Source organism: Bacillus rossius, chromosome 14 (assembly GCF_032445375.1).
Source record: "Bacillus rossius redtenbacheri isolate Brsri chromosome 14, Brsri_v3, whole genome shotgun sequence".
NCBI lineage: Eukaryota > Metazoa > Arthropoda > Insecta > Phasmatodea > Bacillidae > Bacillus > Bacillus rossius.
The window spans coordinates 3,539,150-3,559,043 of NC_086341.1; the positions used below are offsets into that span (position 1 = coordinate 3,539,150).

The 19,894-nt window shown below is 39.3% G+C and overlaps 1 protein-coding gene across 1 annotated transcript in view; it reads left to right on the forward strand.

The window, feature by feature from the left end:
* Window positions 1–19,894, forward strand: part of LOC134539015 (homeodomain-only protein-like) — a 35,658-nt gene that overhangs the window by 12,535 nt on the left and 3,229 nt on the right. The window contains exon 2 of the mRNA XM_063380681.1: window positions 19,070–19,263. Within this exon, the coding sequence (XP_063236751.1) occupies window positions 19,090–19,263 (174 nt within the window). The 5' untranslated portion in view covers window positions 19,070–19,089. The remainder of the gene's footprint in view (window positions 1–19,069; window positions 19,264–19,894) is intronic.

Sequence of the window (19,894 nt, forward strand, 5' to 3'; positions counted from 1 at the left end):
TTTCCTGATTGGCTGCAGTTGTGGGGGGCCAGTCGGATACTTCTGCTTGTTGACAATGCAGTTCACGCACCAAGAAGAAGGCCTCCGCGTCGAAACATGGACGGATCGATGTATCGATAGCGGAGCAGGCTCGCTGCGGGTCATTACCACAACGCCGAAATACCATAACGCCGAATGTCAAAATTGACCACAACGCCGACAGCTAGTAAACTGCTGTGTACCACAACGCCGAAATAACAACTGAATGAATTTGTGTGTGTTTCTCAAATGTACCTTAACGCCGAAATACCACAATCAAACCTAACCTTACCTAACCTAACCTAACCTAGCGTAATATAACCTAACCTATCTTAACCTAGCCTATCCTAGCCTAACCTAGTCTAACCTAACCTAGTCTAACCTAACCTAGTTTAACCTAACCTAGTGTAACCTAACCTAACCTTTGTGGCAGTCCTGCAATGACATTTTTCGGCGTTGTGGTAATTCGGCGTTGTGGTGCGTCCCCGCTCGGCTGCCCCCGCACGGCGCCGCGGACTGCGGCCTTGACCCGTGCGAGACCTTGGGCTGCCCCTGAGAGTGACCCCTCGGACCTCCTTTCCAACCGCCACTCTCTCTCACTCTCTCTCTCTATCCCACGCCCCCGTTACCCCTCTGACCCGGCTCCTTTCAGACAAGCTTTCCTCGCGTCCTGCGCGCGGACGTACAGGCGTTCCGTAACGGGATCAGGAAAAGGAGGGTTGTCTGTAAAGTCGGTTTACGGACGATAATTTTACGTGATAACTAGAGACAGGAAAAATTCGCGTTTTCAATTACCTGTAGGATAGACTCCATGATCCTCTATGCACGCGGGAAAATTACATTTGCTCATTGGCTACTGACTCGTGACACCTGTTAACTGGGATGCTCGTGATTCGATACTTCTTTTGTTGAACGTTTTTCCATTGGCCGAGTATCATTCAGATAAACTGTGGCCCAATCACTGATGCGGTAAAAAGGCAAACGTTATTTTTGGATTCTAGCCTATCACGAAATGAATCCGCGAATTTTTCCAGTCTCTAGTGATAACTAGATACCTGCAAAATTCGCGGTTTCGATATGGCCTTCAGGATAGACTGCACATATCCCTGTACACACGGGCAAATACCGCAAGTTCATTGGCTGCCGACTTGTAAGTCGTCTCAGCTGGTTTGTCTGTGTGATTCGATCCTTCTTTGGTTGAGGGTTTATAACTGGTTGAGATTCGTCCAGATGAACAGTAAGCCAATAGCAAAATTATCTAAGAGGTGTATGTGTTTGAATTCTAGCCTATCACCGAATGTCTCCGCGAATTTTGCAGGTCTCTAGTGATAACGTCATAAGAAAAACATTGATGGAAAATTGCACACTTTTTAATTTTCAAATATTATTTACAGTTTTTTTTCTTCAAATTTTATTTAAATAAATTTGTTTGAATAAAATCACGAACAATTAGTTTAAAATAGCCCGCCTTAACCTGTTTGATATCATAGAAGATTTTCCCGCACGGTGGTCGGCCGGTTTCTTGCACGCTCGGCTCAGGCGGAACGTGACAATGAGTCATGCTACTGTAACTAGTCTCCACTTAAAAAAAATACATATAGTATCAAAACGTATGAAGGTACACTCCACACACCGCCAGGTTCGCTGACATCACTTGTCTAGCGTATTTCTTACCGGTTTCCCATCTTGTCCGTATTGCAATATTTGATAGTAGTAATTACGAGTGGACTGAGGCTTAAGGCGCAACACGGGAGGCAGCCAATGAACAGTCCGCCATCTCTCTGTAGAGTGTAGCCGAGCTGATAAGAGCCACCACCCACAAGTGGAAGGAAGCTGGAAGCAGTGGTCAGTACGCTAGTGGAGTCTCCCCTCCCCTGGCCGTGTAGCCACGCGAGGCAGCTGCGTGCTGCGTCGCTCCTTGTATGGCGAGACCTGGTGCGACCAGCGGGGGAGGGGAGGAGACACACTCGTCCACGAGCCAGGGAGCCACTCGTAACTTAGAAAAATGTTAACTTAGAAACATGTTCAATTAGAAAATATTAACTTAGAAACATTTCACTTAGAAAATCTCAACTTAGAAACATCTTAACTTAGAAACATCTTAATTTAGAAACATTTTCACTTAGAAAAATCTTAACTTAGAAATATCTTAACTTAGAAACATGTTCACTTAGAAAATGTTAACTTAGAAACATGGTAACTTAGAAACATGTTCACTTAGAAAATCTTAACTTAGAAACTTAGAAACATGTTCACTTAGAAAATATTAACTTAGAAACATCTTCACTTATAAAAAAGTTCACTTAGAAAATCATAACTTAGAAAAATGTTCACTTAGAAAAATCTTAACTTAGAAACATGCACATTTAGAAAAATCTTAACTTAAAAAGTCGTAACTTAGAACTACCATAAATTAGCCTAGATATAACTGTCTTAGATTAGATACATAACTTAGCAACACAACGCCTAACAACATAGCTTATAAACACACAACTTAGAACTATCATACCTTAGAACAATCATAAATTTGAATTATTTAAAAATCCACATAACTTAGAACTGCAATAAGGTAGAACATAAAAAAATTACCAATGTTTTTTAAATAAGATTATAAATTTTAAATATGTATATTGTTACACTGCCATTTTCTATTTTATATACATCTCTATGGAGTAGGCTAATATTTGTGCTTCATGATAACGCCTGTCTCCAAGGTATACATATTTCTTTGACGTTACAGAGTCAGTGAGTCAGTGATAAGCGTAACTATTTATATAGGATATGGTAGCTGGGTAAAGCAGTTTTTTTCTCCAGCTAACTGTTGTGCCTTTTTGTTTATACGCCTAAAACATTGGATGAAATGTAGTGTTTGAATTGTTGGAAAAGTTTCGAATGACTTTTTTTTTAAAAAAAAGAAAGTGACTTTTTAACGACGGAGATTCTAATGCATACTTACTGGACGTTATCATGAACCATTTCCGCAATGTTTTGGGCGGAACAAAATTGCGATGGTAAAATTAAAAAGTGACCAACTATTTCACAGCATGCCGTCTCCTGACAATTAATTTCCTAACTACTTGAAAAACCCAAAAGTTGAAAATAAATGGTGACTGATTGAAAAAGTTTGAATTATGTGTGTAATTTTAACAATAATTATTTGAACATCTGATGTCATAAATTTTTTGTTGAAACTCACGATTGAACCTCAAACAATTTAAAACATTCCAAGGCAAACAAATCAATAGCGTAGTAATGATATCCATGCGATCCACCATGTGCAATCCAAAGAATCACTCGTAGAGACACGCACAGAAAAAAAAAAAAAAAAAAAACCATTCTGTACTTCCACAGAAGATTATTTTGGAAACTAGTTACCAAGAAATATTTTGTAATATTACAAGAAATATGTTATAACTTTGTACAACACATGGCAATGGTTATTTGAATATCACGTTTTCGTGATAATACTGAGTAGGTATATCTTACGCAAATTTGCGCATAATTCCTTATTTTAATATATGTTAATACATAAATATTTTTTTTCAAGCATGGAATAGATACTAGAATATTCAATCATTAGACTTTATTTTGGTTTTTTATGCTTTTTAATGTGCGCATTTAATACGGAAAGCTATTCAGGGAACGGTTTACAAATAACTGTTACTATTGAAGGTACTGAGGCAACACAAAGCAATAATGCCCGGGTAAGATCCGAACCCAGTAGTACTGCGAACATTTTTTTGTAATGATAGAGTTGTTTTCATGTAAATGTACAACTTAAAAAAAATTGTAATTTTAGATGAATATTTTACTTAGAGTAATAAAACATTAACTTTAATTTTGGATACAAATAATTAATATAAATTAAATTATAAAATTACTCGATTTATATTATAATTAAGGTTTGTAAATTATAAATTTAATCAAATTAAAAAATTAAATTAACATTTTTATAAAAACTATATAATTAATTATTTAATTTGGTAAAATAAATTAAATCAATTTTATTTAATAACGAAAAATCGATAAATATGCTGAATATTACTATAAATTATTAATTATAATTATTTAATGTAATTTATAATGCAAACATATTATACATACGGGAACATAACCTCTCATAAATACAATAGGAAATGTATAAACACAATTTCTATCACTAATATTTACAATAAAAAATATTTTTTTTATATGTATTGACCAGTACTCAATATCAACCACTAAAGTATAAGATTTAAATGCACATATATAATTTTATTTTATTTTAATGTAGACCTTTCTGTATACAGCCTTTAATTTCATGTGATAATTTCGTTCCATGGTGCGCGCGCATTGTAAAAAATCCACTCTCATTATTTTTTCACAACGCCTTCAAAAAATGTTGTTCACGGTCCGTTGGAGAGCGCGTAGGCGGACCGGGAGATAGGTCAGGGGGCGTCCAGGAATAACTGTCCCTGGAGGGAGGGAGGGGGGGGGGGGGCTAGTTGGGGCGCGAGCCAGGAAGTGTTTGTCAACTGCGACCGCCAGGGAGTTGCGACACCACATGTCCGCTCCGTGTAGTGGTCAGCGCACCGCGCCCCCGCGATCCGGCCGTCGTCTCGGGCCGGGATTACAACTTACCCTCGCGTCCGTCCGTCAGCCGCCGAGCGAGTTACAACACTCCGTTCGTCCGTCAAAATATTTAATTTTTTTCCATTTGAATTGTTGCCAACTGCTGAGAAAACTTATATAATTTGGAGAAAATTACTCTTTTATAATTTAGACTAGTTTAAGTGAAACTTATTTGGACGCGATGGGAGTAAAATTTCAAGGCCGAAAGTTAATGCGAAGTATTGGCAAGAAAATGGTGTTCTTTCATGCACGTATTATTTTAATTACTTGTGTAAATCAGTATTGTTAAACAGTGTTGTATGAGTATTATGACGTGATAACGTCTTATAAATCGATGAACGCCGGCTGCACGCACGAAAAAGCATGACTCATCGTCACGCTCCGCCTGAGCCGAGCGTGCACGAACCGGCCCCAACCACCGTGCGAGAAAATCTTCCATAATATCAAACAGGTTAAGGTATGCAAATTTTCATCAATGTTTTCTTATGACGTTATCACGTAAAATTATTGTCCGTAAACTGACTTTACAGACAACCCCCCTCTTTTTTTTTAGCTGTGTAATAAAATATTTGTTTTATAAAATCATCTTCTTTCTCTCTTTCTGTCTCTATGCCGTTTTACACTTACGATATACCTACTTACTAGTCGAGTTTTGAATTGCCTAATAAGAAGTTTTACCTCTATCACATGTACAGAGTTACACGCGTTTTTTCCCCTTCACTTTATATCTATTTAAACACTTTCAGAGTTACCATGAATAATTAATAATAATCTGTGAGTCGAACGTTTTTATTTTAGAGGAAAAAAAACAACCTCCAAATGTGTTCAAGCATTTAAGTTATAAAATGACATGTAAAAAAAAGTCAAGAAACTAGACATCCTTTTATTCACGGAGCTTTCTGCTTATTGCATGCATGTGGGCAGTGTACAACATCCGGACATGACTTGTGTCGGTTACAACCCAAGCGCAAAGCTCGAGACACCCCCCCCCCCCCCCCCAGGGAATCAAACATATTTGCGCCGCTGCTAGCTGTTGTATAAACTGTCTCTCCCCATCAGTGGCGGATCCAGAGATTCACCTCGGAGGGGGCACTCTAGGATTTCAGATTAGCCAGAGAAAAAAAATGTCTTAAAATTACTAAATTTGTATTTCATCTACTCACACTACACATACAGGTAACATCCAACCACCGGATTTTATGATTCTACAAGAAATTCATTAATTATATTAAAATAATTTATTGGTTTCAGAAACAATCATTTTTGTCAGCAATATTAATGTAGCAGACAAGTGGTTTTTCGGGGGGGGGGGGGAATTTGCCCCTGGTGCCCCCCCCCCCCCCCCCACTTGGATCCGCCACTGCTCCCCACAGAGTGTCCACCGCTTCTCTCGGCGCTATTGTTGCACCGCGGGACAGCGGACATAATGCACGCTCGACCTTGTGTCGGCTGGAGGAGGGTTGTGCAGACACTAGTCCGGTCAGCCCCCCTCCCCTTCCTACCCGACTTGTACCTCCCCCCCACTCCCCCCAACCCGTCAAGACTCACGAGAACCTACCAAGGTCGCCGCCGCCGAAGACAAAGGCGTACTGCGGTGAAGGGGGTTGATGGGGTAGGAAAGTCGTGACCCTTCTTTTTTTATTTATTATTTTTTTAAACCAAATCCATTCTGGCGCACGAATGAAAACAATTCGCTGATTTATTTTCCGGCAAGTTAACAAACATTTTTTTTTTTAACTCTTACACTTTCGCAAGCGGCATTCACTTCATTGGATGCCCCGCTGCGGAGTTCTTTGGACTGATTTTAAATCATTGGTTTTTTTTAACATACCCTGTGCTGTCGTCGTTTCTTTGACCTTTCTTCGAGTTTTCTACACTATTGGCGTACAGTGCAGACCAGGAATGGCTCACGTCAAAAAAAAAAAAAAGATATGCTAGGGGCATGTATATCTCGCGAAAAGATTCCGAGACTAGCTGAAAGTTAAAACGTAGCATCGTCTGTGTCTCGTGATTGGGTGAGTTTCTTTCAGGTCAATATCGATTGTCACAACACCAATCACAGCGAGTCAGTGCGGAAGCAATACACGTCCTGAGTGGCTCAGGTCAAATAGGGCAACGACTTCCCTCGCAGACGGCCGCCAATCACAAGGTAGAAACCGCTGGTGCGGATATACCTTGTTGCAGTCTAACATGCGTTCAGATTTATTCGCGAAAAATGCCTGCCCCTAATGATATCAGTCCGCTGCGGAGTGCTTCAAAGCCAGTAATTTGAGAGCACGTGACTGCGCGCTGCACTTCGATTGGTCGCAGACATGTCTACACGCCTCCAGAACTGTCACGACAGTTGATTGGGCCCCTCCCCATTATTCGATACACACATTTTCAAACCCTTCACAATTAAACATAGACACATATATACATATATTTATCCAGCAAGTGTGGCCAACTGCTGAAATTTATAGGCAGGATGTTCTATAACATCGCTGATGATAACAAGCTTGCCATCGCTGGAGATGTGAAAGAGATAAACATTGATTGCAAAAATTAATATCTGTGAATTATTATCCTCGATTACATTTGTCTTTATTTATTTTATCGGTTTCTAAGTTTATTTAAAAAATTTTATATCTTTAAATATGATATAACGGAATGTTTTGCTATTAAGAGTTACAGACTGTTACACATAGTTTTTCTTGTGCAATAATAATAATTGGTGTTTAGATTTTATATATTTTTTCTTTCATAACATATTTTTATAATGTAATAAAACTATCAAAATACACTAATTGATGGTCTTAGAAATATGAACAAATAGGTAAATATTATTATAATTACTAAGAGTGTTGTGCATAAACTAGGTTGAAAATTGTGTTTAGGAAGTGATTATATTGTTGAATTGGTGACACTGACCGTTTAAGGATACCGTTACCGGGCGCCATTGTGTGTATTCCGGCATTTTTTTTTCAAGTTAGTCACGTACGGAACATGGAGTGAGTTGGTTCGGTTGGTAGTTGCGACGTTAAAAAGAACAATGGGAGTGACGTGCTCATAGTTCTGCCCGGCGATTCAGGAGTGGTGTGGTGTGTGTGTGTGTGTGTGTGTGTGTGTGTGTGTGTGGTAAATTCCAGGGTTCTAATCTCCTATCGCAATTGATTGCGTAGTCCTCCGGTGAAATGAGGTTTCAACGTACTGTACTGTGGTTCTATCGCTAGAGACCGGAAAAATTCGCGTATTCATTTCGCGATAGGCTAAAATACAAATCGTTATACCTCAGTGCTGCCTCTGCTATTGGCTCACAACTCACCTGGATGACTCTGGGCCAATGAGAAACACCCCACTAAAGCTTTATCGAATCACAGGCTGCTACGCTGGAACGTCTCACAAGACAGCAACCAATGGGTGGGTGGCATTTGACCGAGTGTACGTAGAACTATGGAGTTCATCCTACAGGTCATTGAACCCGCGAATTTTTCCGGTCCCTATCTATCGCTAAATAAAGTTTTAAACAATAAAAAAATATATATTTATTAAGGTACCCATGTATGAGATTTATTTGGGACCCGTTAGGATTCTAAGGTATAAACAAATAAAGTTTGTGACAGATAGCTGGAAAAACCACACATTAGAGAACCTCAGAAGCCCTGGTGTCTTGCGATGGTAAACAAATAGTATTCAAAAAGAGTGTTTTAATGTTAAGGCCCCCGCCTACCCGGGCACACACGCGGTGCGCAGAGCTTCAGGAAAAACAACGCGATTTCAAAACTACACAAGATATCCGAGTGGGGTCTGCTTACGAAAAGCATTTAAGAGTTCGCTGAGGACTAAAAAGTACTTTTGATTTTAGATTAAGTTTTTAAAATGTATTTTTAGAAGAGTTAAAATGGCTAAAACGCATGTTTTCAGAGTAATTTTTAGACGTAAAACAACCGGTACAGATTCTTGAAAGCACTTACGGGACTTGCATTGCACCTTTATTTTCGTTTCTCCGCAATATAATGTCACGGTCACCGCTCAAATTTCACAGTTATCCTGTAACTAAGAGAAGATTGCACGCCAGTTCAGAGCCTTGCACTTAGAGGCTATACCGCGCTAGAAATATCAGCGAGCGTCGCGCTTATCATCCCGCCTCACTCATAGGCGTGCCTACAAGGGGGGGGGGGGGGGGGCAGGTGGGCCATGGCCCCCCCCCCCCCCTAATGTAATCACTCAGATCGGCATTTTCTCTAATGCGTTCGCTAATATTCGTATATTCCTGGAACTGTGACACTCAAACTATGTTTCAGTGTTGGTGGATGCTAATTAACAATATTTTTAAACATTTTATCGTTCTGGAAATACAGCCGCCTTAGTATATTTAAAACACGAGGTCATGGCCAAGCAAAAAAAAAAAATATTTTAAGAGGTTTGTTAAAGTTCTGTTGTCTGAATTGCTGTGTTTGCATTCACTAAAAATAAGTTCATTTCAAGGTAGATCTGGACCAAGCTATTGGAAAATTCGAGGGGGGGGAAATGTGTAAGTATCCTTTATACATTGTCTATGGAAAAAAAACATATTTTCAAGATTGTTAAAATTATACGGATATAAATATTAACTAGTAAACATATCTCGTTGATACTGCACAAAAATATAAACACGGCAATGAGTGAATGTATTTAGGCTATTTAACATTCTAAATTCAGCTTCTGATTTAAAAATTTAGCAGGGGCCCCCCCTAATGGAAATGTCTGGGCACGCCTATGGCCTCACTAACACACATACACCCCTGACGAGGCGGTCCCCATAACAAGCCATGTAGTGGGCGCCAGTTGCTCTGCACTGCAGTCCGAGCGCGACAGAGTTGCAATAAGGGACGACCTTGGAAGGAGGATACTAGGTTGGCCTCGAATAACACGAGAGAGACAACTCCGGAGAGAGGTCACTGAACTCTCCAGCAGACAGCGCGGCATGTCGCGGTGGGGGAGGCTCCACAGTGCCCGGGGCAGGGCCAATCAGCGGGCGAGATAACGAGGAAGTGACCAATGAGGCCGCGTGGACGTCGCCTCGATTCAGGCCGTTCGCTGCGCGATAAAAAGTATTTTACAATTTTTTTTTCAATGGCGATTTCTTTGCAAAATAAACCAACTTAAAGATGATATAATAACAACTATTATCATATATTGACCGAATAATAACTGTTCAAATAAACGTAAGTATTTTATTTAGTTATGCAGCTAAATTATTTCTTTGATTTGCATAAATTGCACAAAAACACTTTGTAAAACTGAAAGTAATTAACATTCACAAAAGCAACTTTTTTTTAGTGCTAAGATACTGTTTTATATGTACGTAAAATAGACATTGAAATGATGACCGATCACAGAAAGTAAATTTGAAAATATCAGATGCGTTAAAATATGAACCATTATATGTACATTAAAAATAGTATAATTTTTTTTGGTGATTTTTTCATTATTTATTGGCATAGGATACAATACAGAAAGTATCGTCTTCAGGTAAAAAAAATAATATTTAGCCCCCGAAATTTATTTTTTATGTGAAATTTATATTTCCTGTTCTAATTAAATTTTCTCGTACGAGTTTATAGTTAATTGGCTTCTTCCACATTAATGGCAATTGCGCGGATTTCACTTCATTAGATCATATTAATTTTTATTTTTGTAATTTGTTTCATTTTCTTCGGGCAGCGTCTAATTACTCGTAATACAATGATAAAAATCCTTTTAATTCTTAATTGGAACGTTGTACCAAAAACATCTTATTAATATATTTTGAGACGATGATATATCGTGAAATTTTTTTGGGTACCTTCTTCGTTCTATTTTTTTTTTACGTAATAACGTCTTATAAATCGTTGAACGTCGGCTGCACGCATGAAAAATTGTCACGTTCTGACTGAGCCGAGCGTGCAAGAACCGGCCAACCACCGTGCAAGAAAATCTTCTATAATATCAAACAGGTTAAGGCGGGCTTTTTAAACTAATCGTTCGTGATTATATTTAAATAAATTATTTAAATTAAATTTGGGAAAACTGTAAACAATTTTTGAAAATTAAAAAGTATGCGATTTTTCATCAATGTTTTCTTATGACGTTATCACGTAAAATTATCGTTCGTAAACCGACTTTACAGACAACCCCCCCCCCCCCTTTTTTTTAGTGTCCATACTCCGCCTGTACAGTTGCGCCACCCTGCAGCAGACGCGATAGTGAAATGTCCCTGGGAGATCCTTCTCAGTTTACGTGCCATTGTTGAACGGGCCTAAAATGTGCACATCGCTTGGCAGCTCGATGTGTTGTGTTGCAAAGAGCGTGTTTAGTACTTTTTATTTTTCCTTTCTGCCTCGCTCGCCCGGATGAATGGACGGCCGTAGATGGCGGGGCTGCGACTTGTAATTATCTCCGACCGCCCTTTTTAATAGCGCAGCGCCCGCCTGCAAGACGAGCCGCGCAGACTGGCCTTGGCGGCAGCGCCACGGGCGCGCGGCGGCGGGTCGGCGAACTACGTCCGGCAGCGCGCGTGCCATAGAGCAACTGTGGCGTAGACCTGCATAGGCCCTGTCAGCTGTCACACGGTCGAATTTTCCCTTCCAACACCTTCCGATATGCTGGAGGGTTATGACATCACCGAAAAACGTCACTAATACATCCATGCTTGTAAGTTGGATGACTTGAGTTCCCATCGAATATTCTCCATATAGGACGTGTTCTAAAACACGTTGCATGTTGGATGCAATCGGCCAATCAAAATCGTGCCTAGAGTCTCAATGATTCTTTAAAAAATGCAAAGGACACATGGCTGCTTTAATAAGTGAAACAGTTAAATTACTAAAATAATGTTAATATGAATGTCGTATGCGAAAACAGAGTATGAATGAAATTATGTTTTTGTAACTTAAAAAAAACATATCTGAGCATTTATTTCATTAGGCAACCAATAATATTATAATTAAATTTATACATGTTCAAAAATCCGTTCCCTCCCCCATTTTTTCCCCCCGTCCCTTTCATCTTCTGTTTACAAGCTTAATACCTACGACTTTTCACAATTCGCTTAGGCTCGTTCTACAATAGCACGGAAACGTAACAAATTGCAGTTAATTGAGATTTATTTAAAGGTTACAAAATATAATTTAATTAAAAATATATATATATTTTTTTCGAGAACATAGCAGGAGAAGAATTTACATGTATAATAAAAATAAACGAATAAGTAGGCTAATAATGGAACACTAGATTTTTTTTTAATTTTAATTTTTTTTTTAACGTATTTAGAACTCGAACATGCAACGTAAGCGGAAGAGCTCAGCATCGCCGAGCTAATCAGTATGGGCCCGTCTTCGTCTGCGTGCTATTGTTGAAACTCTGTTAACGTGTGATCCGTCTCCGTCTACGAGTCGTTGTAGAACAGGGATTACAAATGTAAGGAGATTTTATAACCTCAAAATGAAAATGAGCCAACCTTATCAGAGCGTTCATACAAAAGTTTTTTGACGTGACAACGTCTAATAAATCGATGAACGCCGGCTGCACACACGAAAAAGTGTCCCGTAACGCACATTGTCCCGTTACGCTCATTGTACGCTTGCGCCGTATCTATCTCTCTTCCACAAGATTGGAACAACCATCGATTTGACTTTTTCGAGGCACATTAAACTTGAAACACTCCCATTCGTTTCCTACTTCTCCTATCATCGTCCTATCCTTAACAGAATAACACAGATTGGAAGAAGTTAAATAGCAAACATGTATAAAAGTTATAGTTAAAATAATCTGTTCGTTAAAGTAATAAACATATTTGAATTGATGAGTGAAAATAAAAGTAAATTTATCAATTAAATTGTAGATTTCATTTCACTCCTTCTTTGTATCCATACAAAATAGTGATAATTCAATAAAAAAATGACTTAATTTTATTCATAAAACAAAGTATGCAATCATTTCATCAATGTTTTGTTATGACGTTGTCACGTTAAACTATCGTCCGTAAACCGACTTTACAGACAACCAATTTTTTTTTGTCAGTTCTACACTTCTCGAATAATAATAATAATAATAATAATAATAATAATAATAATAATAATAACCTTGGGGTATCGATTCCACGTATCCGTTTCTGCGCCGTCTCGCTCGACATTCGTGCCAAGGTCGTGACCACTGCCAGCCGCCGACTGTCGACAACCTTGTGTGCGCCCACCACGTTGTTCCGCGACAGTTCAGGTGCCTGTTGTTTCCGAGCGGCCCCCACGCCCAGCTCGTGCTCCAAGTGTCGCAATGAAGACACTTGTCCTGTTCGGGAAGCCTAAGATGTACATCAAGTTCTGTCCCTGCCCGAACACGGCCGAACAATTCACCTTCGGCCAACCTCGGGTTCATTTATATATATTTATATTTCTCTGTTTATTTTAATGTAGCTATACTAACCTAACTAACCGTCCCTAGTGTTTGAAAGTGTTTTTTAATGTAGCTAACCCAGAGGTGCCCCCCCCCCCCAAACCTAATGATGCGGCCCCCCCTCCCCCCGAAATTTTTATGCCATTTTCTCAATGATTTACTCAATTATTTTATAATATTATACTTTTTTAGTATTATATTTTATCACATTTTGCATTAATTAAAACTGATTTTCTAATAATAATAATAATTTTGGTCATATCAGGTAATATTTCCATCCTGAACCGACAGATGCCAAACTGCTTTTGTTGAGGAAAGTGCGGGGTTGCCAATTTGATTTACAAGATCCCTTTCAATTATCAAAGCACCAGAAACGTATTTTCACATTAGAAGCTATAATTATGTAAATAATATATACATTTTTCTCGTCTTTTAACCACCCCCCCCCCCCTGAAATTTTAATGACGCAGTCTGCGTCGTTACCTCCTTTTATGGGAACCCCTGGCTAACCTAAACGACCACTTTTAATATTTGAATTCATTTTTCCTGCGCAAAAATAAAAACAAATCCCGAGGTTGGCTTCTCGTCCTTCCTGTTTCACCAGCGTGTCCGAGTTCCTTCAGCACTGGGACGTCTGCTTCCTTCGGTTGTCCTTTATTTACGGCTTGAACTATTGTACAAGTAGTTTTATACACTTGGATAATTGCACACTCGGACACGTTACCACTTGCATACTTGCACAGTAGCATAATTTAGTTTTCATATTCTTGTATATATTTTTTTATCCGCAACCTCAGTCGAAGAGCATTATGTCTCCTCGGAAAAATTCGCGATTTCAATGACCTGTAGGATATACTCCATGATCCTCTATGCACGAGGGAAAATTACACCTGCTCGTTGGATACTGACTCGTGACACCTGTTTACTGGGACGCTAGTTGATTCGATACTTCTTTTGTTGAAAGTTTATCATTGGCCGAGTGTCATTCAGATAAACTATGTGGCCCAATCACTGATGCGGTAAAAAAAAAGGCAAACGTATTTTGATTCTAGCCTATCGCGAAATGAATTCGCGAAATTTTCCGGTATACGTAATGATATAATACGCAAGAAGTTTCACCGCTGACGTACACATTTTTTTGCATACATGTGTTCAAATTTTAATTGTATTTTTTTTTTCAAAAATTTCCTCCTTCCCCTCCTCAACAAAAAAAGTCCACCACTGCTCAGGGCCGCCATAGCGAGTCGAGCCGTGTGCTGGACTCTGGACTCGAACCACGGACCTCCGTGCCTCGAGCGGCGCGCCTCTTCGACAACCGAAGGCCGTTAATCAGAAGTTAAAAAAAAATAAAAATTCAAGGAGTAGTGGTACAAGAAGAGAAAATATAGGCCTATAATTTATTTATTCATTTTTTTTTTTTTGCTCGCGTAGGAAGTAGATGGGCGGCTTTCGGGCGCCCAGAAACGGGGTCACTCACTCATCTGCCAGCGTGCCACATGGCGACTGCGCGCTTTTAACACCAGAGGCGCTGGCGTCTGCGCTGTAGCAGTGGACCAGCGAGACACCTCGCCCGATTCGTGTACGTGAAATATTCATACAGACATTTCAAATATATCATTCAAGACGATAATTCGTTCTATATTTAATTTCACGTATTAACTAACCACGCTTGTGCTATTTTTGGATTGTAATTAATAAAAAAAAATTTTTACAGTTAACACCAAGAAAATTAAACATGAGTATAATTTCAAGTCTCTAGGTTTATTTATGACCATAAAATAAAACGGTTTTCATTATATATATTTTTTTAGTTTTTGGAATACATCTATCAGGTCAAACTATATTTATACCATCAACTAATATGCTAGAAACGTTTTAACAGTATTTAGAATCTATAATTTGAACATTCGAAGCTTTCTAAATTGGAAATACTTCAAGTTCAAAAGAGTAAATAAATTTGACTAAAAGCGATTTCTGTTTTACATAAATATTTTATAAAAAGAATAAAAACAATTTTACTGGTCAGATTTATAACATAAAAAAGATAAACTTGAATAAAATAAAATAGTTTATGGAGGTGAGAAATAATATTGAAATTTTTTACATCATACTAGTTTACTAGTACTTGTAAAACTTTTTTTTAATGTATATAAGCAACTATAATGAAAAAAAAAAAGAGTAATTTGAAAGCTCGAAAAAATATGTGAAGTCCATTCGAAAAAAATAGTTAAAATGTTCATTGTGAGCACGGAAATATCATTGTAAAAAATACAAAAAAAAAATTAGGATCAAATAACAATAGAAGTTAGACTAAAAACGGTATGGATGTGAATAAAATAAAGATATTAACATATTTCACCATACGCAAATACAAGAGATAGCAAGAGACAGCAATAGATAAAACATTAATTACCACTCAAAACCATTATATTTCAATGAAATTTTTGTAATATTTCAACAAATTAAAATTAAATAAATTTAATTTTTATTTTTAAAATCATTATTAAAATTATTTTCTTGGGAAATAGTGAACAAATGAAAATTAATAATATCTAAAAACGTTCACAGGAAATGAACTAACAGTGATTTCAAGACAGTTGAAAGTAAAATACTCGTTAGATATTCGGTATAATTTAAGACGTAACCAAAATAATTTATTTAAGTTTTTGTTACGAGGACGCTAGCGACGAGGCCGGCCAGTCTGCGGGAGGAGCACGCACGATGTAGGTAGCGGCCGTCCCTCCCCTACTGCTACACGTACACCCGAAGTAGCCGCGCCTCTCTCTCTCTCTCTCTCTCTCTCTCTCTCTCTCGGGTTCGGCATGTTCCCAGAACCCCTTCCGCGTGAAGTGGTATAACTAGGACGCCGTTGTTCTTGCAGCTTCGAGTGTTACATCGAGGGACCTATTTTAACGACGCGACACTTCTGAGGGCTACGAGAACTTTCCATGGATTTATAACTCCATATAGATTCCTAACCCCATACAGATGGTGCTAAAAAAAAATGGCGATTGTTGATTTTTTTAACACTTATGAATTTGAATTGTAAGTTTTGAAACTAAAACCGCGGAGCGTATGCAATAGACAATTGATGCATTAACAGCACACTAACAATATACTTGCGCTGCAAATGATATGGGCTGTTGTGCGAGTTTTCTCAACGACAGCTACTCCCTACACTGCTTAAGATTATCGATCACATGCGCCCAACGTTTGTCGATTTGAAACTTACAAGTTAATTCATACAACCACATATAGGAATCTGTATGGGGTTACAGATACTCACGGGGCTAGGAGAAATTATTTTATGTTTTTTTAGTCCGTTTAAAAAAAACGTAGGTTTTAATTATTATTTAAAAATTATTATTTATTGTTTACCATTTAACCCCCCCCCCCCCCCCTTATTTTATAAAGTTACTATCACGTAGTTATCCCTCCTTGACTCCGAATCATAAGTAAACCGAGAAAAAAAAACTACTTTTACAAAATATAACTTTGGAAACCAGTTGTCAATAAATAGGGGCATGCATATTTCGCGAAAAGATTCCGAGACCAGCTGAAAGTTAAAACACTGTAGCTTCGTCTGTGTTTCTTGATTGGGTGAGTTTCTTTCAGGTGCATGTCGATTGTTACATCACCAATCACAGTAGTTCAGCAGGAAGCAAACTCGTCCTGAGTGGCTCGACCAAATAAGGCAATGACTTCTCTCATACACGGCCGCCAATCACAAGGAAGAAACAGCTGGTGTGGATATACATTGTTGCAGTCTAATACGAGTTCAGATTTTTTCGCGAAAAATGCTTGCCTCTACCAATAAATTATTTGTAGTACCACAAAAAAAAAAAAAAAGACTGTATTTTTTTACAAATCAAGGCCACTGTTTTTTTTTAATGTATGAAATACGTTTTTTGGAAACAATATTGATTGTATATAGAATATAGTCACGCTAGCGAAAGTAGTTAAATAATGACTGCTATTTAATACAATTATGTGTATATATTTATATATAATATGTATGTATGTATGTATGTATGTATGTATGTATGTATGTATGTAATGTATGTATGTATGTATGTATCCAAAAACAATGGGAAAGATATTCGAATGTGTGCGTTAACACAGGAAAGCCATCCGGGGAACGGTTTGCGAATAACTTTTAACTGATGAAGGCATTGCGACAACACACAGCTTAGATGTCCCGGGCGAGAATCCGAACCCGGGAATAATAAAAACAATTTTTTTGTAGCGATACGGTTGCTTCTTTCACGTAAATGTACAAATTTGCAAATATCTTGTCAATCTACGTAATATTTATCAGCTCCAAAAAAAAAAAAGAAAAAAAAAAAGGGTACAGTGTAGAGCAGTCGACTACGGAGCAGGCCTCTGTATCGTGGGAGGCTCAGTTGAACATCAGTGTGTGAAAGCGGGGGTGGGGGGGGGGGGGGGGGGTTGTCCCTCGCGTCCGGGGGAACTGGGTCAGTCGCTGTCCCAGGGGTGTACACGCCGTGGTCCGCTCCCACACTCGACACACGGTCCGTGCAGCGGCCGGGCCAAAAGCGCCGGGGGACTGTAAAGACCCCGCCACACTGTCAGTTATTCGTCTCCAACCACATTCAACAATGGATTTGTAGGGGCAGGACTTTCCAATTTTCTCCATCAAATGAATATACATACTTGGTCAGATAACCTCAAATACAGGTTTTAAATCATGTCACACCAGCGAAGTTTATTATTTTTGGTCTTAGCTGCCTCACACATGTGTGTGTAAATTTGTACTTTAACATGTATTGCTACAAATTTTTTTTCCCGCAGTAATACTAATTTTGGATTCTTGCCCAGGCAAACGTGATTTGTGTTTTCCAAGTACCCACTTTAGTTAAAGTTAATTGGAAACCGTTCCCTGAATAACTTCCCAGTATTAAACGCGCACATTAATAAGCAAAACTAAACAAAATAAAGTACAACTAATGAAACGTTTTGACATTTATGATTGTATTGTTAAAAAAAAAAAGTATTTCATACATTCATTTTTACAGATGCCATTATGGAAGGTTACATACAATGATTACCATTATTTACAGGATTATCTATGAATCCATTATTATTAAAAATCTAATTAATTACTAGAGACCTGCAAAATTCGCGGATTCATTCGGTGATAGGCTAGAATTCAAACACATATACCTCTTAGATAATTTTGCTATTGGCTTACTGTTCATCTGTACGAATCTCAACCAGTTATAAACCCTCAACCAAAGAAGGATCGAATGACAGACAAACCAGCTGAGACGACTTACAAGTCGGCAGCCAATGAACTTGCGTTATTTTCTCGAGTGTACAGGGGTATGTGCAGTCTATCCTGAAGGCCATCGAAACCGCGAATTTTGCAGGTCTCTATTAATTACATTTTCCCCAAAACACTTTTTAGGTCCAGCAGGAATACCTCGGCGATACTCATTATCCGGACACATTCACATCATTAAGTATTCTCTTATCAGTAGGAAGTTTATTCTCTACAATAAGAATATTAGCAGGGACCGGAAAAATTCGTGGGTTCAATGACCTGTAGGATGAACTCCATAGTTCTACGTACACTCGGTCAAATGTGACCCCCTCATAGGCTGCTGTCTTGTGAGACGTCCCGACGTATAGCAGCCTGTGATTCGATACAGCTTTCGTTGGGTGTTTTCTCATTGGGCCAGAGTCATCCAGGTTGAGTTGTGAGCCAATAACAGAGGCTGCACTGAGGTATAACTATTTGTATTTTAGCCTATCGCGCAGTATTATTAATTCACACTGTCTGTGGTAGCGATGATGATTGGAAAGGAGTGTATCCACGGTGTCCTCAGCTCATGGGTCACGAAACTCGCGAGAAAGTAAAAAAATCACATTTTGGGTTTTTGGCACTTCCCTTCAGTTTACAGTAATAATTTTAGCGTAGAGAGTTGAAATTTTTCCTTTTATATCAACGGTTAGTTATCTCTCGCGAATTTTTCCGGTCTCTAAGTATTAGTCAGAGAAAGGAACTGCCACGAGCCGGGTGTTGCAGGAGGCGCGAGAGGCCGCCACATGCTGCAGTCCGTGTCGCCGCGGCTGCCGGCGGGGGCGGTGTCCCGGGCGCCCCGCATCAGCCCCGAGCAGGAGTCCGCCCTCGAGGCGCAGTTCCGGCGCGTCAAGAACCCGCACCCCACCGACCTGGAGCTGCTGGCCGCCGAGACGGGACTCGACGAGCGGGACGTGCAGGTCTGCTCTCCGCTGCTCTCCTCTGCTCTTCTCTTCTCTCCTCTGCTCTTCCACACACCGCTTCTCTTCCACACACATCTTCCCTTCCGCTCACCTCTTCTCTTCCACTCACCTCTTCACTTCAACACACCTCGTCTGCACACTTCTCTTCCACACACCGCTTCTTCTCTTCCGCACACCTCTTCTCTTCCGCTCACCTCTTCTCTTCCGCTCACCTCTTCACTTCAACACACCTCGTCTGCACACTTCTCTTCCACACACCGCTTCTCTTCCGCACACCTCTTCTCTTCCGCTCACCTCTTATCTTCCGCTCACCTCTTATCTTCCGCTCACCTCTTCACTTCAACACACCTCGTCTGCACACTTCTCTTCCACACACCGCTTCTCTTCCGCACACCTCTTCTCTTCCGCTCACCTCTTATCTTCCGCTCACCTCTTCACTTCAACACACCTCGTCTGCACACTTCTCTTCCACACACCGCTTCTCTTCCGCACACCTCGACTACTCACCTCATTTTTTTACCTATTTTAATTGCTTTTTCAAAATTGTTTGATAATTACGGATTTTAAAGATGGCGGCATTAACCGAAAAATTGCAACGGTGACATAATTCAAAAAGGCGGAAAGTTCT